Raw genomic sequence first — 26,245 nt, forward strand, 5'->3', positions numbered from 1 at the left:
TCCTTGTATCGATTGTCTAGATCGGGGACAAATCCTGGATTAATTTGGGTTAAGTATTTGTTCCAATATTATGGAAGTAAGTTTTATTTTTTTTTCCTTAATAAAGAAGTAAACAAAAAAAAAAAAGAAAACAGACGGTACACTCCACCCCATCTGTTGCTATCGTCGCAGTCTTCACAGTCGTTGCTTCCTACAGCAGGAAGTACAACACCAGCTGTGCAACAAGAAGGTGTGCCAGTGCGAGCAGGCAGATCTTGCTGCTCCCGTCGCCCGGAGAGGGCTTCTCCGTATCGGCGATTATCACGGTGTCCATGGGGTAGAGCGATACAACGGCCTCGACGGTTTCAGCAATGTTAGCTGAGAACAACGACAAATCAGTCAACTTTTTGTGGTCCACGTAGACGCGTCCCGAGAGCGACTCCAGACCGCCGTCCTTGAAGACCTGCACTGCCGTGTCATCAAGGAAAACTCGCAGCTGGACCTTGTTCCCGTTCCACAGCGGTGCACGGCCAACCCAGATTTCCTTCGAGCCGGTCGTCCCAGAGTGGGTACGGTCCAGCAAAATCACAGGCTCGCTGATGCGTCCCGTGACGGCCGACTCATTGGCAGCGCGGGCCTCGCCAAACGTGCTCATAACAGAGCAGCGGGACGTGTTCTTATTAGGGATCTTCACAGCCGTCCACGCCACGCAACGACGCTCTGTCTCACACTTCTTCTTGCACATGTCACTCTCATTGACTTCCACAGAGGTGTAGTGCCGTCCAGTCTGGTCGTGCATCTTGCTATCAAGTGTGCCAGGCATCGCCACCGCAATACGTGTGTAGGAGCTGTGATCAGCGGACGACAGCAGGTCCACACCAAACGAGGGTTCCTTTCCAGCCTCATATGTTCCAGACTTGAACGCCCCTTCAGGGAGAGTGAAGTCAACAACAAGCTCGTAGTACCGCCCGGCATCCCCCACAAGCGCGGTACGGTCGTTCGCACCAATTTTAACGGCTTTGTTTTTCAGAAGCGGCTTCAGACGCAGCTGTTCAAGTTGAGGCATCGGAAAGCTCTTCATCTTCTTCGCCTTCTCGTCGTACTCAACATAGCGCGGAAGGTCCATCATTCCAGACCACCCACGAGCCCTCATTGCCTCTTCTGTGTCTTCCTCCACGAGCCAGCCCCACAACACTGCGCGCTTCAGCACAGGGTCAAAGTTGTGCTTCGCTGCGTAGAAGCGACCGTAGTCCATGTACGTCGGGGTACGTTCGGAGTCCTCGAGGTAGATTGTCTTATTTTCATTGTTCTTCGCACCATAGTTACCATACACCCACATATCCTGTTGGCTCACCATGGTCGATACCTTCAAAACGTAATCCGAGCCAACCTTAAAGATATCCGGGCACTCCATCATGTGGTATGAGTCAAATTCTTCGTGCCAAATCGAGTGCGAGTACTTGAAACCTGAACGCCACGTGGGGTCGCCAGTGGAGAATACCACAATGTGGCCACGGTCGTCCTTCCTTGTGCGAACAGCAAGCGCGAACAGCCACTCAGAGCTGTTATCAGGGTTCTCCCAGAAGTTCGTGGGGTCGCGGTAGTTGAAGTTGTCGTACAGATCGGGCATGTCATCCTCCGTTAGCACGGGATTCGCGTCCACCTTCACAAACGTGTTGAGTGAGCGTGGGCCATTCTTGGCAATGTCTTCCGGTGGTGGTAAAGCAAGGCACTGGCGCTGGATGTTCTCAACCGCAGTGCACGTGTACATCATCACGGGTGTCCCATCAGGGTTGTACGTGATCGATCCAGTATAGGCTCCCCACAGATCGTATTCCTCGTCATTCCTCATTGCAACACCTTGATCTCGCCACTTCACATAGTCCATCGAGGTGAAGTGGTACCAACTCATATTGCCCCACACCGCGCCGTACGGGTTGTACTGCATGTACAGGTGCATCTGTTTTGTGATGGGGTCACGGTAAGGCCCGTTGGGGTCGTTGATCCAATTGCTGGGCGGACGCACGTGGAAGCGTGGCTCATGCGACGCGGTTACCGCAATCGCTAGCAGCAGCAGCAGCAGCACGCACCATGTAGATGATATAATGCGCATTGCTCCTTTCAAGGAACTTATTGTCTGATTTGCCGTTCTCTCAGCCGGTCTATCGCAAAAAGAACAACAACAAAAAAAGGAAGCGCAGAGAACGTAACAGAAAACCTTATATAAGAATGAGGAAATAATAAAAAAAAAGACGTTCGCAGGAGCGGACGATGAGAAAGCATAAAAAAAAAAATAACAACAACAATAACAGGAAATATAATGACACAGTAATCCAAAAGAGATAAAAAATGCGGAGAAAATGAGAGAACTTGTCCACATACTAAGGTTGATTTCTCATCGAAAGCAAGGAGGTCCCTAGAGCCCATGAAACCTCAACATCTCGGAGTTTCTTTGGGACTGTTAACGTCACCTCATCAGAGAGTCCGAGACCCAGAGAAAGAAATGTGTATAGGTAAGTGAGATCCATGCACATAGTTCCCATATTGCGCTCGGCACCACTACGGCAAAGTGACTTTGCAATTGTTTTGTAGTAACCAACAGTAATGGTTTCTGCTGTATCAAAATGTCGCATCCGGTCATGAAAATAAGAAAAGGCATACAATAGCGGTAATGATGTGCCTGAGGATAAAAGAGGACGAATCTCATCAAACGCCTTCTGTTGCTCTTTTGTAAGCCTAAGAAAAAAGGAACGAAAAATAGCAGCGCAAGCATTGAAGTCCTGGATATTATCATTGACATTCTCCAAGGTATATGGTGCGAAATCAACTAATTCGATAACTTGCTTGTGTCCTACCGGAAAACAAGGAAAGGTTGTTCGATTTTCTTTTGGAAATCGCCGCATCACCAATTGTGTAGCCTCTTTAAGTCCCAAGCCTAGAAAGCTATAGTGGTACAACTCTACCGGGACACCATCCAAGTGCATGCGTGAGGTGTATTGCGGTCGCACAATATCACTTCGTGTAAGAGGCAAGACAATCTGCGCGGAACCGCCGCCCATGTCAATTGTCGTAATTCGCCCGGCGACGTTACCGCTGTTACCACCTGTTGTGATAGTTGTTGGCATTCGGCCGAGAAGGTATGTTACGGTGATCCATGCTGCTATACCCTCCTCATCACCGCTAATGATGGAGACGGTGTCCACTACGAAAGGGTATTGCGTTAAGTGTTCCCTCGCCTCGCGCAGCAGCAGTTCACCCTTATTAGCTTCTAGCAATCGCAAACCGGCAGTGGCCTTTAATGACACGCGCGTACAGGCGTGATAATGGGCAGGAACTGCCTGAAGTGCCGTCTGCATGAGTGGGTCCAGCAAGGTGTTCATACGCAAATTACTACTTTTGGCCAGAGTAGAAAAACCGGGACGTGTGCTGTCAAACGTCTCTCGTACGAGTTGTTGTTCATTATACTCAAAAACATGTACTCTCGTACCTGTACTTCCTGCATCCAGCACAATATCATACAACACTTCAGCCTTATTTCCGCACGAGAAACGCTCTTGATTTGTACCAAATCTCCATACAGCAGTAAGGAGAAAGAAAAGGATGGAAACCAGAATAATGAATAAAAGAAGAAGCGTACGTTTCTTTCGGCGTATGCGTAATGTGCGTCTACCACCTAATTGTCGGTACATTCATTCCAATACCTCTTAGAAAAAAAAACTCATACAAGCAAAGTGTGGTGACAAGAAAAGGAAAAAAAGAAAATACATCTCAAATGGAATTGTAAATCCCCCATACCAAATAGAAATATTTAAAGAGGTAAACATATATTCTGTGGAAGAAATACCTACAAAAAGAATACAAGGATATTTTAATTCAGAATGTACCAAGCTGCTCACAATACTCCCACTCTGGACATACACGAAATGGCAGTATTACCCCTTGCGGACGGATGTTTTCCCAAAACACCAGCAAAACCCTCTGAAAGCAAGAAGACTCTTGCAACCAAATGGTAACGAAGATGAGAAGCAAGAAAAACAAAAAAAAAGTGGATATTTACTACGAAAGCGTCGTTAACATTGAAGTAGAAATGAAAGCAGTGATAACAAAAAAAAAGGAGTGGGTATCCCTAGATAGAGCCACGTTCCAATCATGGTTTTTTTTTCTCTTTTAACGCGCGTTCCTCTCAGTAAATTCTAGCAAACATGGAAAATAAATATAGTGGAAACGAAGACACGGTGTCATCGATTGTGTTCAAGAGTGTTAAAATTGGATCAAAACAAAATCGCAACATACACCTTCTTGTCCTTTGTTTTTTTTTTTTTTTTTGTTTAATTCCCTTTCCCTGTTTCCCTATATATAAATAACTATTTTTTTTTTTTTTTGGTGGTGGTGACCATCACTCATCCACCCACCCCCTTATCACTCCCTCTCCATGTCTGCTTGAAGATAGAGAAAATATTAATAATAATAATATTAATAATAATAAGAGTTATGACGTTGGACTTCCTACCTTGATTTCAAAAAAGTTCTTAATAAAGTCCATTGCCTCTTCAGCCGTATCGGCAAAGCACATGGAATCCACTTCTTCTTTTGAAACCGTCCCGAACTCCACAAGTGCTTGCCAGTTGATAACTGTTGTCCAGAACTTGCGACAAAGGAGAACAATAGGAAGCTCAGGAATTTTCTTTGTCTGGCGCAGTGTGAGTAACTCAAACATTTCGTCCAGTGTTCCAAATCCACCAGGCGCAACAATAATGGCACGACAAGAATACATCATCCAAAATTTACGAGTGAAGAAGTAGTGAAACTCAAAGGCAAGATCATTAGTAACGTACGGATTGAGCCCCTTCTCAAAGGGGAGTGAAATCCCCATTCCCATCGTATTGGCACCTATCACAGAAGCGGCACCTTTGTTTGCTGCCTCCATGAACCCGGGCCCACCGCCAGTAGTGATAACAAAATCCTTCAGTTCCTCCATTAACTCTGTAGATAAAGTCTTGTTAAGATTACTGGGGGCTTGGCGGAAGTAATCCGGGATATGTGTGAAGGATTCATTGATCAATTTCTTCTCCTGAATGGCGAACATCGCGACTTTGCGTGAGATGTCATACACTGTATCCATCCACTCACACATCCACTGTGTGCTGCGCAGTCGCCGCAGTTCATCTTCACATTTTTTCTTCGCCTCCGGTGTTGTGGCCTCTGCGAGTCGCTTCTCATGTCGCCGCAGCGCACACGCGTGTTCCTCCACCGTCATCGCCCGCGCACTCCCAAAGACGAGAACCGTCGAGCGAATGTGATGTTGCCGCAGCCGCACCGCAGGCTCCTCGAACTCGCACAGAATGCGAACAAGACGACCCTGCGGGCTTTGCAGAAACTGCGTGTTGTTGTACGACTTCACGGTAGGTGTGAAGTTGTCACCAAAGAGGTCGTCGGTCTTCTGCACATACGGCGAGATCGTAGTGTCCTTCGCATCTTCCACGGACATTTATAAATTGCACACAAACAACCAAATAAAAATAAATAAAAAAACCACTAATCAACGTGTCTTGGCCATTATAAGATGCACGTGTCGAGGGAATAAAAGAGAAATCAAACCGTAAAAAGGCAAGACACATAAAAAGAAAAAGAAAGAAAGAAAGAAGAAAGATTTTAAAAAAGAAAGAGGCGCAAATTACACACATATATATAGTTCAAGAAGAAACAGTAGAATAATTTTCAAAAATAAAAACACATGTGCATACGCATACAGTCCGAATAAGGTAGAGACACACAAAGACGCACATATATCCACATCACATCACACGATCAGTGTCAATTGATGCGTCTATTTTCTGCACCATATGTTTTTCGACACCTTTGCATTATATATATATATATATATATATATATATATATGAAGAGAGATTTGTGTGTTCTTAACCCTCTTTTTATGGCTTCTAGCTTTATCTACACCATTGATGTTTCAATATGAAGGTGCAGAGGAGGGGAAAAGGGAAGGGATTATAAGTACGCAAAAGCAAGAACAGAGGAAATAACTAAGGGAACAAAACGCTAGAGAAAGAAGCATAAATTAAGTAAATGAAACAGAATCAAAACACCTAAAGGACTAATACAAAAAAAAAAAGAAAGAAACGACATTATATATATATATATATATAATAGAGGGAAAGAGAAACCACACACCATTGTTACTCTTCTCCCTGTTGATATTCACTATCCAGTCCATTCTTAATTTCCCATCAATACCCACTACTTTTTTTTTTTTCCTTCCCTCTGCCTTCAGTCACTCTGCTGAAGAAAAAAAAAAGAATGCACTCGTTTAGGAATACACATACGCTTTATCCCAAGCAGTACACCCATCTCTACCAATTCACGTACCCAAATCATCCCCCTATCCAAATACCTAAGGACCCCTATATAACTCGAGTATCTTTTTCATTTGCCCACACTTCTTCAAAATCAGAATTGAACCCAAAGAAAAACAAAAAACACAGTTTTTCTCAATACCTCTTCTCGCCATTCTCCAATAAAGCTAAGAAATGGCAAATTCAACGACAACGTCTTTCCTTCTAAGGTTATTTTTTTCATGTTTTCTTTCCTTTTTTTTTCCTTTTTCGATCTCTCTCAATATGATCACCTGTATATATATATATATATATATATATATATATATATATATATATATATATATATATTCATGTGCCTCCTCCACTTTGATTTGCTTTCCCTCTTCATTTTTGCTGTTTTAGCTGACTTGAAATACACGTTATGGTGAGAGTTCCTCAGTACTTGAACACTTGATCTTCAGTATAACCCAAATTCTTTAAAAGTCCAAGTAGTGGACCCTGCTCAGGGGCTTTGCCTTCCGCAAAGACTTTATCGCCTGCTAACTCCGCTAACATTGCAGGTGGACCTGCTACAAGAATCTTTGTACGTTTTTGACCTGGTTTCGGCATATAAGTTCGGATCATTGCCTCATTGATGGCCCCAATCCCGCCCAACCATCGGTGTGGAACTTCCAGTAGAGTTAGATAGAGATTAAAGTTGTTGTAGGTCTTCTGAAGGGTTGTCAGTTCATTCGCCAGTAAAATATCACGACGTTGGTTATTCGCGTAGACCAGAGAAACATGCGTCTTGTCCTTTGGGTTTGCCAAGATCTCCTGCAAGAGTTGGTACATGGGCGCTATTCCTGTGCTGCCGGCGAGCATACCCACACTGTCCCACATGTTTGTTTTATACACAAACTTTTCAAATGGGCCCTTCACCAACAGCTCCTCACCGGGCTGCATTTGAAAGAGGTGTGTGCTCATCTTATCCTTTGGCCGTTTATTGACGATCACTTCAAAGTGTCCCTTCGTGTTATTCGCCGTGATGGGTGTGAAGGGGTGCAACACATCCTTTCCATCCGCATCCGTTACCTTCGCGACGATGCAGGAGGCTACAGGCATTGAAAACGGTGTTTCTGCGCTCTCAAGCCCAAAGTACAGCCGCCGCGTATCGTGAGACTCATACCGCGATGAAAGGAGTTTAAACGGGCGAAATTCATCAGGCGTAAATGTTGACTTTCGTGCGGCACACTCCGCCACAAGAGGCTGCAATTGCCACGCAGAAGAGACGGCGCACACAAAACCCCCGCCAAAAAGACCGGAGGCGAAGCCAGAAAGAAATCGCACCATCTAAGGAAATTCAGCAAAACACAAAGAGAGAGATCCTATCGAATTTGTTATATATATATATATGCCGGCATAAGGAGGGGGTGGAAAGTGAAGAGAAAAAAGAGAAGAAGGGGGGAAAAAAATGAAATGAGTTTCTTGAACAGGACTCAAAAAACGAAAATAGAATCACTATAAATGATGAACACAATTTTTACGATTAATTGAGAAAGTTCAAACTTCTTGAAGATGCACACCTTTACAAAATCCAGAATTATCTCTCCATTCCACTCTTTCTTTGCATCAACCACATCAATTAGTATATATATATATATATATATATCACTTTGATTTCTACCACCCTCCTCTCCTCTTTTCTTGTATTGGCAATTGGCGTTCCATTTTACTTTTTTTTTCTTTTTGAAGCATTCAGTCAAATAAAACTCTGTTGCCATTCTTTTCTTCTTTCTTTTTGTTCAATATTTCATTTCATTTTCTCTTACCGTGTACCGAATAACGCACAAAAGGAACACTCCTCAAATCATATCTTTTTTTTTTTCTTCGACACTGCGAGTCATTAACGAAGAAAACTACAACAGTAAAGGTAATTAATAATAGGAATAACAAGTAACAACAAACAGCAAGAAGGAGCAATGGTGTTAGTGCTAATGTGTCAGACTGCACCTGCACAAGCCACAAACACAGGAGAATGCTGTCTATCTGTACTTTATATATATATATTTTTTTTAGTTCGTTTCGGGTGCGTCAAAGAGCGAATTGAATGAGTGGAATAAGAGATAAAAGACGGGAAAAGAAAGAAACAAAAAAAAGGGTCATCGACAAATAAGACAAAAAAAAACAGGCAAACGTAAATTATATATATATATATATATATATATATATATAAATATAAATATAAGAGAACAACAAACAAGTAAAACACAACGGAATTGGTTTTAGTCGTGGAAAAAAAAAGAAGAAAAAAAAAAAACACAGAACCCAGCAACACCAACAAACAACAACGGCAAACAACATTAAAAAACATGGTGACATGAAAATCAATGTAACCCCCTTCTTCATTATTCTTCCCTTAAAAATCAAAATAAAAAAAAAAAGCGGTACACAAAGAAAAAAAAAAGGCCCAAAACGCTTACAACCAATAATAATAATAATAATAATAATAATAATAATAATAATAAAAAGGGTCACAAAGAAGAAAGATGGGAACAAAAGGAGAAAAAAAAAAAGACGTTCACAAGCCAAAGATGGGCCTACAGTAGTTAAGAATGTTGTTATTTGCTTCTGTCACAGCTTTAGCGAGCAGACATTTTAAAAAAAGAAAAAAAAAAGCACTTCGTTGTGAGAGGGATGGAAATACATGTTGGAATAAGGAACAAAAAACAAAGGTATTAAAACAGAAGTATTGAAGAAACCAAAAATAAAAAGGATCTACCATTTAATCATTATATTCACGTTTCCCCTCTCCTTCCCTGATCTTTCATACCGGTATTGATTTCTGCGATATGCGTTCATGTTTTCCCTCTCACTCGTCAAATATTTTTTTTTTCCTTTCTTTTTTTTTTTTATTGAGTGCGTGTAGTATTAACTTCGTGCTTGGTTGATATTTTCTAATATTTCTCGTTCCTGTACCGTTTATGTGTTATTGTGTGACTGTGTTCGTTGATACATCTCATTGCGTAAGTATTTAATAGAACCAAAAAAAAACAAAAAAAAAAAAAAAAAGAAGGGTGGAAAGAAGATAATGATTTGCAGAGTTACATTTTAAGTTTCTTTTCTTTTTTAACAATATTTTTCTTACTCTTTGCATATATACATATATATATATATATGTGTGTATGTATGTATGTGCATGTCCGTGACTACAAAGCCAGATGCATACATTCACTTTTATTTCTCTTAAACTTCGTTATATCTTCTCAGAAGAGGGAATATTTCTCTTGTCCTCTACTTTTTTCTCTGGTGTTCGCTTTTTCTACTTTCTTTCTTTCTTTTCTTCTTACTTAATTATTTTACACTTATTTCTTCTGGACATTTTTTTTTATTTTTTATTTTTCGTTTTTCTTTTACTCTTTTTCTTCTTATCCACTGTTTCTCGGTGAGTGATTAAGGAGAGAACAGAATGGAGAGTTCTTTTTTTTTTTAAGTGTGGAATGCTTGCAGCATAATAATCATGTATATGCAGTAAACTTTTCATTATATATATATATTTTTTTTTTCTTGAAAAAAGAATGTGTGTGTGTGTGTGTTTTGTAGGCACACGCATTAGCGATGGAAAAATACGGCTTAAGCCTTACAAAGCTCCCGCAGTGTGTGTTCCCACGCCACAGCAGCGACGTGATCGTGATAGGCTGTGTATACCGTGAAGTTGTCTGCAGCCTCGTTTTCCAGTGTGGTGAGTAATCGCAGCACCGCCGCGCGGTTCAACACATCCGCCGCACACCAGCGATCAAAGACCTGTCGCATCGCCCGCAGTCGCCAAGTGTCGTCTGTTTGAATGTTATTGTTGTTATTATTATTGCTGTTGTTGTGAGTAGTGAACTGTGTGTAGTGCATAACAAGCTCCATCACGACAGCGCCCTGGTGAAGAAGACCCGGCCGTCGGTGGAGAACGGCGCCAATGATGTAATCCACATCCGCAGCAGTAGCCAACATGCGGCCATTTTTACCGCAGACACCAGAGCAGGCGAGAACGGCGCCGACCACACGCATGACCGCAATCAACTCACACACCGTAGAGTTGTTTCCCAGTGGCAAGAGTGCAAGCTGAACCGCCTCATCACGCCAGCGTAAGGCGTTGTTATTGCTACCACTACTACTACTACTAATCGTACTACTACTGCTACCGCATGTGGTACCTGTAGAATTCGTATTAGTAGTATTAGTATTAGTAGTAGAAGTAGTATTACCACTTTGTGCTGCGGCGTCTCGCATCTTTCGAAACAGCACAAACTCCGGATCATCAGAGATGCGTTGAAGTGCGAGACACTGCAAGAGTGGATCGTAGTGTCCTGTGCTGGTGAAAGAGTCACCAAGTGGACTACTACGAAGGGATGGTGAAGACAACATCTGTGGTCGTGAAGAAGGTGTACCTGGTGTGGTATTATTGGTCACAGAACTCACACTGAAGAGATAAGGCAATATCCTAAACCGATTTTGTACAGCAATGCGCAATATCTGTCGCTCATCCTCTGGGTCCTGCAGATGATTGAGTACCTGCACACTGACCGGATAACAGCTCTTCACAACTGTTACCATTTGGTCTGTTCCTCCACTCACAGCAAGCTCATGCAGTAGTACATTAAAGATACCACAGTGCATCATATTACGCACAACCTCCGCATGTGGTAGAGAGTCACTGCAGGGCAAATGACATTGCAAAATCATCTGTGCAACGTTATCAAACATTCGTGGACAATCGTCGTACTCGCCCTTCTCCAAATCAAAGCGAATCCATTCCAATACTGTAGAGAAAACGGTACGGGCATCATAAGCACCACTGCATGTGCGCAGCAAAGAAGAAAGCAGTAATGCCACTTTACTGCGATCCTCAAAAAATGATGTGTTTGTGGCCGCAAGACGCAACCACCATGTGAGACACACCACCATGTTCTTCGGTCCCATTTCTCGCAACATTGTGGCGGCCGCCTCTTCCTCACCGCTACGAAAGAGTCCCATTAGTTTTTTGGTAATTTCTTTAATATTAACAGTAGTATCTATCACAGGTGTTTTCCCACCATTAATCCACGGTGATCCAAGTCCCTCACTGGTTGTACGTGAGTTCCCCATTTCGCTGCCATTTCGTACCACTGATGGAGAAGGTGGAATAATACAATCAGATACAGTACGAGTAGGAGTCATTGGACTGTTTAGCTGTAAAGAATTGATGCTGATATTCAACTGGTTTTCACTGCCAGTATTGGGGCGTGAGATGCAAAGATTCTTGCATGAAAATTGCTTTCCAGGCCATCGTCGCTCTGCCAAGGTCAAAGGAGATCCTGTTGAGTCGCTGGAATTGATATAATTCTTACCATTATTATTAATATTAATATTATTATTATTATTATTATTATTATTATTATTATTATTATACGTGGTATTACCCCCACTAATGGTATTGACGACGTTAAGGCCTCCATTCGTCTTACTCATGTCATTTCCATTGCTATTAATGCTATTGTTACGTGTTTGATTTTTGCCGCCAATAGCCTCAGAGTTTCCGTTGGAGGAGCCCTGGAACGACGTTGTTTCGCGAGTCTGTGTATTAGAATTTACTGGCTTTTCCACATCGGGTGACATAAGGGACGAGGGTGAAAGTGGTGAGGCGGTAATACGAGTCTTCTGTGTGGAGGAACCTGCGGTAGCGGTAGCGGCAGCGGCAGCAACAGCAGCAACAGCAGGTGCAGCTGTGCTCACCTTTGGTTCCCGCACGTACTGCTGCACAAGTTCAGGGGCTATCCAGCCATTTTTCTTGTTGAGATCATCCAAGTCCATCATAAGAAATCCCACACGTGGTTTAGGGTGCGAACGCTCAATAGTTTTCGCAATACCCAGAGCCTGAGTGAGAAGTCTTGGTAACATCTCTTTCAACAATGCCCCAGTGTGCCGTATAAGTGTAACGAATACCTCAAACACGTACTCCTCTTTTGCCGTAGGCTTATCAGGGTTATAATCACTGACGAGAATGCGCACAATGTCTGCAATAACCCGATCTGTGACAAGACCCATCTTAAACAATTCGGCCACAAAACGGATGTTGCCCACAAGTCGATGTTTTAGACGATCACGTTTCAGTTCCACTTCCTCTGCTCTCAGTGGAACGCCTGTGGTACGGTCCACCAACTCATCTGCGGCGAGTTGCAGCGGTTGCCGGAATTGCGCCTCACATGAGGCAATCAACATACGGCGGAAACGCTGCGAGAAGGCCCGATCGCGTGTTTCGTTTTCATTAAGACTGCTGCTGCTGCTGCTGGTAGTGATGGTATTGTTGTTACCGGGACTCATAGGTGGCATAGCACAGATATCGTGTACAAGGCGTGCGTAGAGTCCGCTGTAGGATGGTTCCTGCACTGCCTTTTCAAATACCACTTTACAAATCTCCATCAATTCCATATCATCCACCTGGCGCAGTGGCAACAAGAGCATTTCTTCGTGAAGTGCATCGTACTTTACAGGAGTAATACGGCTGAGAATAGACATCATTTTATGTCGAGTAAGACGTACAGGTTTCACACGTGACTTCACTCTTAGGGAACTACCAAGTGCACCACGCGTGATACCGTCTTCTGTTTCAGCGGCTTCATGGAGTGATAGCTGTAAATGGGGCGGAACCTTTAATGATGGGATATGCAGATATTGTTTTAGTGCCCAGCGTAATACTCCATAAGGGGTGTGCGCCGCATCACGACGAACAGACAAAAACATTTCCAAAGGGTACACCCGTTCCTCACTTGCTACCTGTGTAAAAGTGTGGAAGCAGGTACTGACAGGCGTACTCAATGGCGATATACTGCTACAACTGCTCACAGGTGGTAGTTGTACCTCATCTAGCGCTGGCTTCAGAATTGGCGACTGTCCAAGTGCTGGTGGTGGCACCAGGCGGTGATTCTTCACAGGTGCTTCACGCACTGTATGGTTGTTATTATTAAGGTTGGTGCTGTTGTTGTTGTTGATGATGCCCCCGCCGGGGTACCACGGCCGTGCCATGGCAGTCAGTGCAGCTTTGGGTGGCGGCAGAGACTTCACTGGCCGTTCTGGTGGACGGAACACCGACGGCATCCACGCCTCGTTCGTTGCAAGAGTGAGAGGGCCAGGTGTGGCAGTGAGCATTCTTGACTGTATTTGTGTATATTTTTTTTTTCGGTATATTTCTTCGGTGTAATATGTATCTCAGTGTTTGAATACAGAAATAAATATATATATATATATATATCTGTATAGGTATTATAGGTATGAGTAAAGTATGAGCTAGGAACCGAGCAGAGAAAAAAAAAAAAAAAAACGGCAGCTACACTGAATGAATGAATGAACAAATGAATGAATGACGAAAAAAAAAAAGAAAGAAAAGAAAGACGAAAAAGAAAATAAAATAATAATGATTAAACAAATATATATATAGGAAAGCCAAAAAGAAAAAAAAAAAACAATGGCAAGAACAAAAAGATAAAAACATGAAAAGGAGGAAATGAAGTGAGGGAAACAGATAATGGAAGCAATGCCTGTTTTTTTTTTTTTTCTTTTTTCTCCCTTCCCCTCTCGCAACCACTCATTATTATGATACATGCAGAGTAGAGGATGGGGAAGAAGAACTACCATCGTTCGCTGGTCCCACAAGAGACTCAATTCGCTCTCGCGCTGCCCGTAATTTTTCCTGTAGATATGAAATGGTTCCATCACCCACAGACGGTGGCATCTTTTCTCCCCGGGCGACGGCCAGTGCATTCTCGCGACGTGCCTCTTCTACGAGAGCGTCAATTTCACTCGCACGGGGCGGCGGTGGCACATCATGCGACCACGATGGCCGCGGCACTCGAGCGATTTTCTCCGCGCCTTCGGCCGGCCGCAGCGATTCGAGTTGCTGCACGTAATGCAACTGTGCCAGTCGTGTGTTGATGGACCGCATGCGTGCCTCACGTAAACGTCGCTCACGCACCTCACGCATATAAGCGTCACCAAGTTCCTTTGCCGTTGGCTGTTGTTGTTGTTGTTGTTGTTGTTCTCGTGCGTTGCTGTGGTGAATTTCGTTGCTGGCCACAGTCGCATCTTCAGCAATTTCCTTCTTACCATCTTCTCCTTTATAATTATTCTCTTCATTCACTTCTTCCCCACCGTAGCCATAGATGTCATCATTATCATTATCATCATCATCATTTCCAAGTGGACCACGTATCTCTTGGAACCAACGAATACGCTCTTCCACTTCTGCAAGACGATCCGCTAAACCCATGTACGGCGATGGCTGCGTACTAAAGTCCGTCTGCATCAACTCTTCCACTCGGCGGTCCTGTTCAGCAGTGAGACCCACGCCACGCACCGGCACTAGTGGTGCTTTAGCCGTCGACAGCGGAGCTTTCCGTCCCGCCATCGTATTCTTTGATGTTTTTCCTGTTTTTTTCTTCTGTTTCTTTCCCTGTTTACCATCCTCTTGTGGTTGTTGTGATAATGATGATAATGGTGGTGATGATAATAATACAGCTTTAGCCATCGCCGTAGGGGACGGGCTGACGTGTGTTGGACGTCCGAGGCGACGACGGCCTAGTGGAGTATCACGTTCCATCGTTCTTTTGGTGTGTGAAACCATAGACACTTCAACAGCACCCTTTTCTTCTTTTTTTGGTTTCTCAGATTCTTCTTCTTGTTCCTTTTCTTTCCCTTTCTCCATCATCACTGCATTTGGAGGCTTAACACTAGATTCCACAGGATGCTCATCTACAATAGTTTCTTCCTTTTGACCCTCCTTCTTCTTCTTCTCCTCCTCCTCCTCAACGTCGTATTCCTCCATCATCACTTTATCGTCATGATCATAAATTTCAGCAGCATCACTCTCTGCGGTATCATCTAATACATCTTCAGGCGCTACTGGAACAAGGAGTTTCCCCTCATTATCCACACAAATTTGGTACTGTTGTCCTTCATCATCAAAAGCCGTTATGAACGTCTCAATCCTATTCGCAAGGTTTTGAATTTCCTGTTCAACATCAGCATTATCTGTAACATTTGTATCAATAGTTTCTGTTACTGGGGCACTCTCACCCTGTCGTTGGAGGTACTTCACAAACATGGCAGAGTTTGTCTCCAAGAACCGTAGCAACTCACCGTCTCGAATACGTTTTACATCTTCCTTTGTTAGTGCAACATGTCGACCACCATTAACGAGTGGTACACTCTTATGTAGTATCTGCTCTGCCCGAGCAATAGATGATATAGAGAGCGATGGAGCCAATGAAGCTGTTGTGGCTTCTGTAGAAGATGAAATTAGGCTGAGTACATCATCATTTCCGCCCATCTCATTATCACCTTGACTGTCAAGCTCATCCACTGCTGTAAGTGAGTTACCATCAAGTTGGGTCCCAAGTACACGGGCAGAGAGAACATCGAGAAAAACACGAGAGGCCATTGAACTTAAAACCGTTTCAGCATCACCAGTTGAGGCAACGTCGTGCACTGAGGAGGCAGAAGTAGAACTGTCGTTGTCCTTCTCGTCATTGCTACCATTCCTAGAGGGGGTGGGAGAATCATTCTTTGGGTTCATATACCCTACAAGAATAAAGAAAAAAAAAGAAGATAAAAAGAAGTAAGTAAAGTGGAATTATGAGAAATAAAAACATAATAAAAACCAACATGTAATCCAGTGAATATTAACGCAGGAAGAAACGATTAAAAAAAAAAAAAGATATAATATATATATACTCAACAGAATACAATAAATAAAAATAAAGAAAGGAAGAAAAAAAAAAGGATACAATAACTATTATAAATACGATAAGAAAAAATAGAAGATGAAAAAAAAAATACAAAGATGAAGCATGTAACTTCCTAGTTCCCCTATAAACTCAATCATCACTATAACTATCATTTAAAATAATAGAAGGTCTGTACGGAGTTTCGGCCCTAGATGTGTATGCTTCTGAACCAGGGGATTTGAGCGTTCGCATGTTATTCTCTCTTACTCCTACGTCTCCTGCAATCATCAGTTGTTTTGGCAACTGCCCCTGTTGTGTAGTATTACTGTCATGATATATACTTCTGTTTACTCCAATACCGTAGGTGGCATTCGGAGAATGTTTTAAATATTGTGCTCGTTGAAATGGATTGAGTTTGTTTATATGCGATGGGACATTGGATACCGTTAAAAAATTATTCAATAATGGTTTGTCGCTCTGAATTAAAAGTGAATTACTTGTGTTACCAGTAAGGAGACCACTTCTTGAGCGTGAAGGCAGAGAGCCGTATATTTTTTTTTCTTTAGCTACTACTTGACGAATAGTATCCCATTTGTGATTCACCAAGGTTGCATCTTTAACTAAATCAACATTTTTCTCCTTCGCATTTTGCAACACTAAAGCATCGTGTAAACGACTTCGCAACTTACACTCTTGTTGTTCGAAACTCACAGAGAGACCAGCGCTACTGTTTTCCGTGTTTTGACCACCACTAAAACCACCATCTGATCGTTTCCTGCTACGCGGCCGCTGTATTACTGAGACAACTTGGTTAATAAATGTTGGTGGGCGCCAGCAGTTAATATTAATACCGGGATCTGTAAAGTTCGAACATGCCAAAACACGACATCTTCGACCAAAATGGTACTGCGTAAGTGCACTCACCAAAGCCAACACCAATTGCTGCGCTTCCGCATCTGAAGAGAAAGCGAAGAATAAATCATATTCCTCTTGTACTTTTAGAAGTAGACAGGACTGTAGATCGCTACGGTCGCGCTTGGAGTTAATGTACACTGAGTCCACCTTCTCAAGTGCCGTGCAGCGTACCGTGTCAGACTCTGAGTTTCCAACATACATGTGTGAAGATGTGAGATATGCACAGCGTAGCGTAGGCGGTTGTGGTTGTTCCCAGTGAAGTACACGACCAAACCACAATAGTGCAGCCCTTCCAATAAAACTTGGAAAGAGTGGTTGTAGTAATTCTGGCACCTCCACAAAAGGAATATCGGTCAAGAGATCCACCTTTTCAAAAGCTTCCGTAGAGACATCCTCTGGTTCTTGTGGAAACTGTAAAGGATGTTCGGCGCCGTATTTCTGTTGCAGGTGAAAGAAGAACTCCTCCTCCGTACCGCGGAATGAGTTTATCATTTCTTCTACTTGTGGCTCCTCCGGTACGGGCAAACCGGCGCGAACAAAGAAAGCGGCAACTCGGGCGCAGTTACGCCGTGTAATCGGCACAGGCTCAGGGCCATACTTCGCTTCCAGTGCGTAGAGAAGTGCATCCTCGTGGCCGGCGTACTTCTTCAGTAATTCCTCCGACTCACCACTCCGCTCAGGCGCATATCGTGCAAGGAAAGCATCTAGACGCTGACGCCATGAAGGTCGATCAGAAAGGGATAATGTTCCTCTTTCTCCATTCATTAGCGCATTTTCTGAAGAATTCATATTTGTATTTGCTGGCATCGGTCCGTAAAGTAATGTCAGTCTGTCAAAAAGTAATTGTTCACGTCCTTTATAAACAGAAATAATGGCATCCACATCTGCAATTTTTTTTGGCTCATACTTTCGATAAAATTGAACAAGACGTTCTCGAACTTCTTCTGGGGATAAAGTAGTACTGTACCTATCCAATACATTCTCTGCTTCTCGAGGTTCTGGACCGTAACGTAGAACAAGGTGGTAAAAAAGTTCTTCCTCACGATTCTCGTAACGATTTAAAACTTCATCAACAATACCAGTACTATCAGGAATATATTTCGCACAAAACTTTAGTAGACGTTCACGATAACTTTGCTTCGTTCCTGAATTTGTCATTTTCATAGTTATATCTCTCTTTTCCTCTAGTGTAATATACTCTGGATAAATGTTGTAGAGCATGCTAAGTAATTCTAATTCTCTTCCCAAGTATTGCTCCGTCAATGCTGTTGCATTATTTACACTTGATGGTTCACAGAGACGCAAAATGTCAACAACGCGAGAGTAGACATAATTACGGTATTGTACCGCTTCTGAGGTAGGAGGTAAAGCAACCGTTGGTTGCTGATAGTGTTTCTTTGGCTTTATCTGCAGATCCAGTTCTTTTAGTGACTCTATAGTTTTAAAGGGTGGTGAATTGGCAGGATTGTTTGTGCAAAATACCAAATGTAGCTGTTTCAGAAGTGTGTCACTATCTTGACCCACTGTCATTACACATACATCTACATCTCTTAACTTTGAAATAAATGCAATAAATCGTCGTTTTTGCGTGGCGTCAGCAGTAAATACAGCCACAAATGAAATGTTATTCAGTGGCAATACTCGAACAGGCTGTTTCTCTTGTACCACCACAATCTGTGCTACAGAAATGAACAGTACAGCATGTTGTGGCTCCTGTTTTTGCTCCGCAAAGAACAGTACAGTTCCACCCCAGAAGAGTGAGACATCTTTAAAGGGTGGGAAACAATACCGGATGACAGGAGAAATATACACCTCATTGGAAACTACAGTAGATCTACGCTCCGCATCCGCCACACGAGCAAGTGTCGTTACGAGATGTTCACGCGACATGGCAATCGTTGCTAACTGCGCCGCATTTATTTCCAAACGTCGTCGTGGAATGGAATCGCGTAATATCTGTTGACGGTGTTGTTCCATCTGTGTTATTTCCCTTGTGGTATCAGAATCATTATTGTTATTATTATTATTATTATTATTATTATTATTATTATTATTATTAGTAGTAGTAGTAGTAGTAGTAGTATTGTTAGTATCAGGCTTTGCACTTGATGGAAGTCGTACCGTAACTTCCGTTAGTTCTCTAATGTTCTCAACGGCAATTTTTCGCGTTGTCACTGGACACCCACGGGCTAGCAACAGCCGCTCCACAATGACTGCAACTGTGTAGCCCAACTCCGCCATAATGACCAAATCCTCCTTCTCCTGCAATTTGCTAAGAACAAAAGCTGTAAATAGAGATTCCTTCTCCTTCACCTCTATGCGAGAGAGGTGGTCAGAGTTGGTCACAATACCACGAATAGTTTTAAAATCCACACGACGGTAAAGTTCACCCGTCTCGCTGCCTGTGTAAATACTCTCATTCGTCACAAAAAGCACCACAGACTCACGTCTCTCCTCATCTTCTAGATGAAGCCATAGCTGCTGCTCCACCAATCCACAGAAGAAAATGGCACAAGAGTTCAGAAAATCATAATTACCCAGCAGCGTATCAGGTACCGTCGCATATGGAATACCTGTGGTAGGATCAACCGCTGCCGGCCTTGCAGACATTTAAGATTATATATATATATATATATATATATTTGTACCGGGCTGAGTGAAAATGTATATATATAAAAAAAAGAGGCCAAGCAAAGAAAAATGCAGTGAAATATAAGGGAAAAATAAGAAAACAAAAAGAAACAAAAGTAAATACTCCATGATGGAAGAAAAAAAAAGGAAAAAAATCAACACGGGAATTTCTTCTATTCTCCGTTAACAACAAAAATTACACAGAGCAACAACAACATCAACAACAACACGGCAAGAAAAATTATGCATTATCGTTGTACATAGGTGAGGCGCCTGTGTACCACCCTGAAGTACCAGTGTGATCTGTTGCTTTTCCTTGTAATTGCCGTACACTGTCACGTCCACTAGGCTTCACCTCAACCTGATATTGTGTTCCTTTGTTAGCGTTCTCTGATTCCTCCGTACGGTCCCCTGAGAGCATATTCGAGAGTGAATCCGCTGAAAACGCCTCGTCCATATTTAATGGAACTCCTCCCTTCTCCCCTTCTGCAGCTGATGATGGTGTACTTGCACGCGACACATTTGCAGAGAGTCCACTTCCAGACTCTGTAGCCTCTTGCTGTTCCTTTGCAAGGAGTGTCACTTGATGAGGGGTGAGCTGTTCCCGGTGGAGTTGTGCCAATACATTAAGCACTACAGTAGCCTCTCGCATAGTGATAAATCGGCCTGAGAGTTTCGCCTCTTCCGCCTGAATAGATGCTACTCGTTTTTTAATAGATAAATCGTCGTAAAAAGTCTGCAAAACCTTCTTTATAGCTACACTGTGAGCTACGCCCTTCCTCTTGAGGTCGTAGTATTCCTTTTCCATTTTGTCCAGCGGCTTACGTACCCAAAAAATATTATAATACCGCATTCCCTCTGATGCTACCAGTCGACTCTTACGAGCCAATTCATCGCGAAGAGCCACCCGCTCTTGACTGAGAGTGTCACTCCCGTCCTGCGTGGGTTCACTCGCATTGTGTGGATTCAATGTTTTCTCCTGTTGAAAGTTGTGTTGGATGGGTGGAAACATGCGAAAGTGACTGTACCACGCAGGTGGGATGTAAAAACCCGTACCAACCAGACGAGCCATACGGCGCATGTGTTGCCAAGGCTCATATTGTTCATTCCATATATCAAAGCGCGGTGCCACTCCCATGTTTTTGGGCATCTTATACCGTCGAAGTACTGTTTGCCGCATTGTACGTTACAAGTCTCTTTCTTTACCTTTTTTTTTTCTTTATTTTGTTTCGTGTTAATCTTTTGCTTACTTTAGCGAACTATATGAACCTCAAATATACCAGTTAATTCAAACCGCCTTCTATCACGTACCCGCAGAACTGGGGCTATATGTATGTGTTCTGCGCATTCATAAGAAGATAAACAGCAAACAAAAAAAAAAAAAAAAAAAAAAACAAGAAAAAATACAAAAAACAAAGAAAGAACTAGAACGATATCAACAGCAGCAAACAAGAAAAGAAAAAAGAAGAAGTGAGGAATTTTAACACCCCACACGCATCCAACGCAAGTACAGAGCGAATAACTTTCTTTTTTTTTTTCGTTTACGAACAGGGAGAGAATAAAAAAGGGGAAAAGAGGAGACGCCCACGCACGCACATTTTGACGTCACTATCAGAGCACAAAACAAAGAAGAGAAAAAAAAGACAATAACTACAACAACGAAAATAACAACAACAAAGAAGAAGCAGCTGCTGCAAGATCAGTAAGAGCTAATATGGTGATAAAAGAAAACAAAAAAAAAACACCTTTTAAGAGGAAAACAAAGTCGCCGCTGCTACCTAATATTGTGTGAACGGAATCCTCAAGCGGACACGAACCGTAAAAAATGAAATAAAAACAAAAAACCGATGAAAACCTACACCCACAGATGCAGTTAAAGAAAGAAAAAGGCAAACAAGGAGTGGAAAAAATAAGCAACTAAATGAGTAGCAGAAAACTAAAGAAAGAATGAATTAAAAAAAAAAAAAACAAGGGATAAGAAAGAAAAGAAAAAATGAGGATAGAACAAATCAGTACATATATACACTTACAAAGATCAGTATATTATAATAGTACTGGATTTTTTTCTTTTCATCACATATTCTTCTTCTCTGTTTTCAGTCCCTTTCGGTTTAAACATTCTCCCTCAGTTTCTTGTTAATATAAACCCTGCATTTTTTCGTCCTTTTCGCTTTAGTTTTATCTTCAATTCTTCGGTCTATTAGATGCCGTTGTTGTTGTTGTTGTTGTCTTCGTAGTATTTGTCTTCTTTTTTATTCTGCTTTTTTTTTTGCTTTTTTTTTTTTTTTTTTTATTTGAGGGGGGAGGACGGTTTTTTTTTTTGCTTTTTCCTCTGTTTCTTGACTTTTTCTTTTTCTTTCGTGCACCCCTTACACTCTTCACTTTTGCTTATCGCTGGCCACATTCACTTTCGTCAAGTCCCCTTTTTCCCTCATTTCCTCCCTCATTTGTCATTCAATCGTTCTCCATTCACCCATGTGCATGCGCATCTCTTTGTCTTTTCTAAGCATAGATTGATATCAAGATAGGAATATAAATAAGTAACATATAAATAAATAAATAAATATATAGACATTGCTCCATTGAGGAAATAATGGGTGTGTATACAGAAGAAGAAGAAAAAAAAAAAAAAAACGATTTTCACTTTCTTTTTTTTCTCTCTCTCTGTGGGGAGGGGTTCACTCTCCCCATAGACCCTCACCACCCCTGCAATGATAGGATAGGAGCAGCAATGAACAAGTGACACATAGTCAAACATTTCTTGTTCCATCGATCCCTCTCCCTCTCTCTTTCTCTTTCTTCCTCTCTCTCTCTCTCTCTTCCTCTCAATATCTTTGCCGCTCCTTTCCGTTTACTGTATTGCCTTCTACAAGATGAACTTCTTGATATCCACTTTCTTCACCATGCCTTCTACAGCTTTTTTCACATACGCTGCGTCAATGACAAATGTTTCTCCCTTTCTATCTGGACCGTCAAAGCTGACTTCCTCAACCACCTTCTCTGTGATAGTGATAAGGCGGCGAGCGCCAATGTTCTGTACGGTGGAGTTAATGTGGGCGGCAATAGAAGCAATTTCCCACAATGCATCGTCTGTAAAAACAAGTTTAACTCCCTCCGTTTCCATCATCGCTATATGTTGCTTGATAAGATTGTACTTTGGCTCTGTGATGATGCGGTGAAAATCCTCTGTAGTGAGTGGTTTAAGTTCTACGCGAATAGGAAGACGTCCCTGTAATTCTGCCAACATATCAGATGGTTTTACACTGTGAAAGGCACCGCTGCAAATAAATAAAATCTTGTCTGTCTTGATTTGAACATTAAACTTCGTCGAAACTGTAGTACCCTCCACAAGTGGAAGCAAATCCTGCTGCACTCCCTCTGCAGAGGCCTGATGCCCTTTATATCCCCCCGCTGCTGTCACAATTTTGTCAATCTCATCAATCACGACAATACCATCCTCCTCACACGCCCGCAGCGCCTCCGCTGAGACGTCTTCCGTTTCTACCATTTTTTCAATCTCCTCCTGCAGTACCGCCGGCAGGGCGTCTTTAATCTTCAGTACTTTCTTCACCGTTTGCGGCCGCTGCCCGCCAAGTGTGCCAGAGACGTCAAGTGAGATGAAGAGACCCTCGCCACCGGCTGCCGAACGCGGCTTCTCCTTCTTCTCCTGCAACTCCACCATCACCTCAATATCGTCCAGAGCGCCACTGCGGAGATGCTCGCGGAAGCCGTCAGAGACTCCTGCAAGTGCCTTTAAAATACGATCTTCCGCCTTCTGCCGTGCAGCCTCCTCGTGCTGTCGCATGATGTTGTTCTTCGTCTGAGAGAGTGAGGCTTTATACAGATCTTCAATAATACTCTCCACATCCCGCCCGTGAAAACCAACCTCAGTGAACTTTGTTGCCTCCACCTTCACAAAAGGTGCATCTACAAGTTTCGCCAAACGTCGTGCGATTTCTGTCTTGCCAACACCAGTGGGTCCTATCATCAAAATATTCTTGGGGGCAATCTCCTCACGTATTTCCGGATCCACCTGGTGACGCCGCCACCGATTACGCAATGCCACCGCCACTGCCTTTTTCGCATCAGTTTGTCCAATAATAAAATTATCCAACTCTCGCATCAGCTCCCGTGGCCGCATGTTGCGAATAAGTGTTTGTCGAGGAGAACCCTGAGAAGGTGGAGTTGATGGGGCAGCCGACGCGGAGGCCGCAGCACTACAGTAACGAGCAGCCACAGTCGCAGCAGTAGTAGTAGCAATGCTCGTAGTCACCCCAGCGGGGAAGGAAAAGGAAGCCGCACGACGCATGCTGCTGTATGCTTGTTTTTTTCGTGCTTTTTGATTTTACTTTTTTTCCTGTATTCCTGAAACCTTTATTTTTTTTTTTTTTTTTTCAAGGAATCACTTTGTCTTATACCCTTTTTTTTTTTTTTTTTTTTTTTTGATCTGGCGAAGAATAAATCAAGGCGAGTTCTGTGTTAAATCTAAAAATGTGGCCTTGTGTCTTTTTTTTTTCTTTCTGTTTTTTTTTTTTTCTTCTTCTTTAAGATTTTTTTTTGCGTTTTTGTGTATTTACAGAGAAAGATGATAAAAAGAATAGCAATTATAACAAAAAAAAAGAAACGAATTTATATTTGCTCAGCAATCTTGGTAATAGATACACATAAAAAAAAAAGAAAAAGAAACGCACTATGGAAACAAGTATAAAACAAAATAATAAAAAAATACCCAATTACTCTGACACTCATCTAACGATAGTTAAAGGTACCCAGCAGATATATATATATATATACTAGGCCTTCACTCATATATTGTTGCTGAAAAGTATGTGCTGCTTCTTTCGCTTTAAAGGAGCCAATGAACGAATCTTATGCACAAGACGCAACAAACTTGTCAATAGGACCCATTTCTGTCGTTCCATAATACCAGCAGTGTAAGTACTACGAGAACCAACCTGAAGTTCCTCTTGTAAAACATTGAAATAGACCGCTGAGTAGAGTCCCAGACCTTCTGGACTATACAAGTGGACCAATGGTGGATAGCGTTGCATTAAATCCGCTTCGTGTGCCAACATATTTACCGCACCATATGGAAGTTTTAAACGACCAGTGAAAGCATAAGCAACAAACTTTGACTGCGCTTCAAAAAGCATAAAAGGTGGAAGTAATTCTCTTTGTATGCCTACGAAAGCAATAGAAGGGTCTTGTGCATATAGTGTACCAAGATACAAACCACGACGTTCCAATGATCTTGTGGTACCTACTCCATGGGAATAAGTTTCATTCTGTTGATTTTCTTTTTGTGGATTATCATTTCCTCTTTCTTGAAGCAAGAGTGGTGGATCTTCGAGGACATTTCTAAGGTCACGGTGCAAAAATGGAAACCGTAAGTGGTACCCTGTGGCACAAATTACCGCATCAACGTTATCGATAAATATTCCACTGGGTTCATTATTATTATTATTATCAGCAACAGTATTTCTAGATTCAAGTGTCTTAATGTCTTGTTTTCTCCGCACCATGGCACGCACTTTAGCTTCATCAACTATCTCCATTGTTTGCTTACGCTCCTCTGCAAAGAGAATCCCTCTTCCCTCGCACAAAATAACATGACCAACACTTGGTATCTTTCCAAAGAGTTCAGCATTGCTAAACTGCATCCAACGAGAAACAATACGACTTCCTTTTGTGTGATCTTTTCGCCAACCGGGCAAACAAGAGAGTAATTGTAGTGCTGCACTCCCTGCATCACGCATAGCCCCATTACGATTAAAATTTATTGAAGAACCACATTGTAAAACTCCATCCCACAGCTCTCCCTGCTCTTGACCAGGAGGATGATAGCTACTATGATATACATCAGCGCCACTGCGACGCAATTCCATACAATAATCCCAGGCGGTTACACCATTACCCACAACTACAACACGCTTGTTTTTGAACTGACGAAAATCCTTCACATGAGAAGCGTGATGAAGTTCCCCACCTGCGCTTACATATGGCTTTAAAACATCCTTTATCCCAGAAGGATATCGTGGTTCATGTGTCTGTCCTGTACAAACGCATACCTTGTCGAAGGACCACTCAAACACGTCGCCATTCACTACATTTACTGTAATCACACGCCATACAGCACCTTTGCAATCATACCGCACCGATTGAACTTTCGTATTAAATCGAACAAGTCCTCTTACACCTTTTTTCTCCGCATACTGCTCCAAGTAGCGACGTACTGAGGAGTGATGTGGAAACTGTGGCACTGTGAAATCAAATCGAACATCACTAAAACTAAAGAGATCCTTTGGTAAAATACACCGCATCGTGGGATGAATAGGTGACACTAATCCACGTGAAGAAAATGGTTTGCGAGTATCGCTATTCCAAACTCCACCAGGATCTGCAGCAAGTTCAAAACATGTGACTAGTAATCCACATTGACGCAATGCCGTGGCCGCCGCCATCCCAGCAGAACCACAGCCAATAACTGCACATGACTGCATTTGTACCTATTTTTTTTTTTATCTTTTTGATTCCCTGTTGCCGATATAACTAGGTCAGTTCAGAAAAGATTAGCGACAACCAAAACCAAGACATTAAGAAAAAAGGAAAAAAAAAGGGTTAAAAAGATTCAAGAAGGGAAAAAAA

The 26,245-nt window shown here is 42.4% G+C and overlaps 10 protein-coding genes across 10 annotated transcripts; all 10 read right to left on the reverse strand.

Annotated features, from left to right (window-relative positions):
- Positions 1-190: 190 nt before the first annotated feature.
- TM35_000181030 (beta-fructofuranosidase-like protein) lies at positions 191-2,092 on the reverse strand (the record flags this gene model as incomplete). The annotated part of the gene is made up of 1 exon (XM_029026416.1): positions 191-2,092. One exon carries the CDS (start codon positions 2,090-2,092, stop codon positions 191-193), a length of 1,902 nt encoding a protein of 633 aa, XP_028882112.1.
- Positions 2,093-2,360: 268 nt separating this feature from the next.
- Positions 2,361-3,668, reverse strand: TM35_000181040 (putative nucleoside diphosphatase; the record flags this gene model as incomplete). Its single annotated transcript, XM_029026417.1, has 1 exon — positions 2,361-3,668. The coding sequence occupies one exon, from the start codon at positions 3,666-3,668 to the stop codon at positions 2,361-2,363; it is 1,308 nt and encodes a 435-aa protein (XP_028882113.1).
- Positions 3,669-4,468: 800 nt separating this feature from the next.
- TM35_000181050 (lysine decarboxylase domain-containing protein) lies at positions 4,469-5,467 on the reverse strand (the record flags this gene model as incomplete). Its single annotated transcript, XM_029026418.1, has 1 exon — positions 4,469-5,467. One exon carries the CDS (start codon positions 5,465-5,467, stop codon positions 4,469-4,471), a length of 999 nt encoding a protein of 332 aa, XP_028882114.1.
- A 1,297-nt stretch (positions 5,468-6,764) lies between these two features.
- TM35_000181060 (putative NADH-cytochrome b5 reductase) lies at positions 6,765-7,658 on the reverse strand (the record flags this gene model as incomplete). Its single annotated transcript, XM_029026419.1, has 1 exon — positions 6,765-7,658. One exon carries the CDS (start codon positions 7,656-7,658, stop codon positions 6,765-6,767), a length of 894 nt encoding a protein of 297 aa, XP_028882115.1.
- A 2,280-nt stretch (positions 7,659-9,938) lies between these two features.
- TM35_000181070 (putative eukaryotic initiation factor 4a) lies at positions 9,939-13,481 on the reverse strand (the record flags this gene model as incomplete). Its single annotated transcript, XM_029026420.1, has 1 exon — positions 9,939-13,481. One exon carries the CDS (start codon positions 13,479-13,481, stop codon positions 9,939-9,941), a length of 3,543 nt encoding a protein of 1,180 aa, XP_028882116.1.
- Positions 13,482-13,923: 442 nt separating this feature from the next.
- Positions 13,924-15,903, reverse strand: TM35_000181080 (kinectin; the record flags this gene model as incomplete). Its single annotated transcript, XM_029026421.1, has 1 exon — positions 13,924-15,903. One exon carries the CDS (start codon positions 15,901-15,903, stop codon positions 13,924-13,926), a length of 1,980 nt encoding a protein of 659 aa, XP_028882117.1.
- A 301-nt stretch (positions 15,904-16,204) lies between these two features.
- Positions 16,205-19,579, reverse strand: TM35_000181090 (uncharacterized protein; the record flags this gene model as incomplete). Its single annotated transcript, XM_029026422.1, has 1 exon — positions 16,205-19,579. The coding sequence occupies one exon, from the start codon at positions 19,577-19,579 to the stop codon at positions 16,205-16,207; it is 3,375 nt and encodes a 1,124-aa protein (XP_028882118.1).
- Positions 19,580-19,841: 262 nt separating this feature from the next.
- Positions 19,842-20,780, reverse strand: TM35_000181100 (uncharacterized protein; the record flags this gene model as incomplete). The annotated part of the gene is made up of 1 exon (XM_029026423.1): positions 19,842-20,780. One exon carries the CDS (start codon positions 20,778-20,780, stop codon positions 19,842-19,844), a length of 939 nt encoding a protein of 312 aa, XP_028882119.1.
- Positions 20,781-22,466: 1,686 nt separating this feature from the next.
- TM35_000181110 (putative heat shock protein HslVU, ATPase subunit HslU) lies at positions 22,467-23,909 on the reverse strand (the record flags this gene model as incomplete). The annotated part of the gene is made up of 1 exon (XM_029026424.1): positions 22,467-23,909. One exon carries the CDS (start codon positions 23,907-23,909, stop codon positions 22,467-22,469), a length of 1,443 nt encoding a protein of 480 aa, XP_028882120.1.
- Positions 23,910-24,405: 496 nt separating this feature from the next.
- Positions 24,406-26,100, reverse strand: TM35_000181120 (dimethylaniline monooxygenase (N-oxide forming); the record flags this gene model as incomplete). Its single annotated transcript, XM_029026425.1, has 1 exon — positions 24,406-26,100. One exon carries the CDS (start codon positions 26,098-26,100, stop codon positions 24,406-24,408), a length of 1,695 nt encoding a protein of 564 aa, XP_028882121.1.
- Between the last annotated feature and the right edge of the window lie 145 nt (positions 26,101-26,245).

This window comes from Trypanosoma theileri, assembly GCF_002087225.1.
Source record: "Trypanosoma theileri isolate Edinburgh chromosome Unknown TM35_Tth_18_V1, whole genome shotgun sequence".
NCBI lineage: Eukaryota > Euglenozoa > Kinetoplastea > Trypanosomatida > Trypanosomatidae > Trypanosoma > Trypanosoma theileri.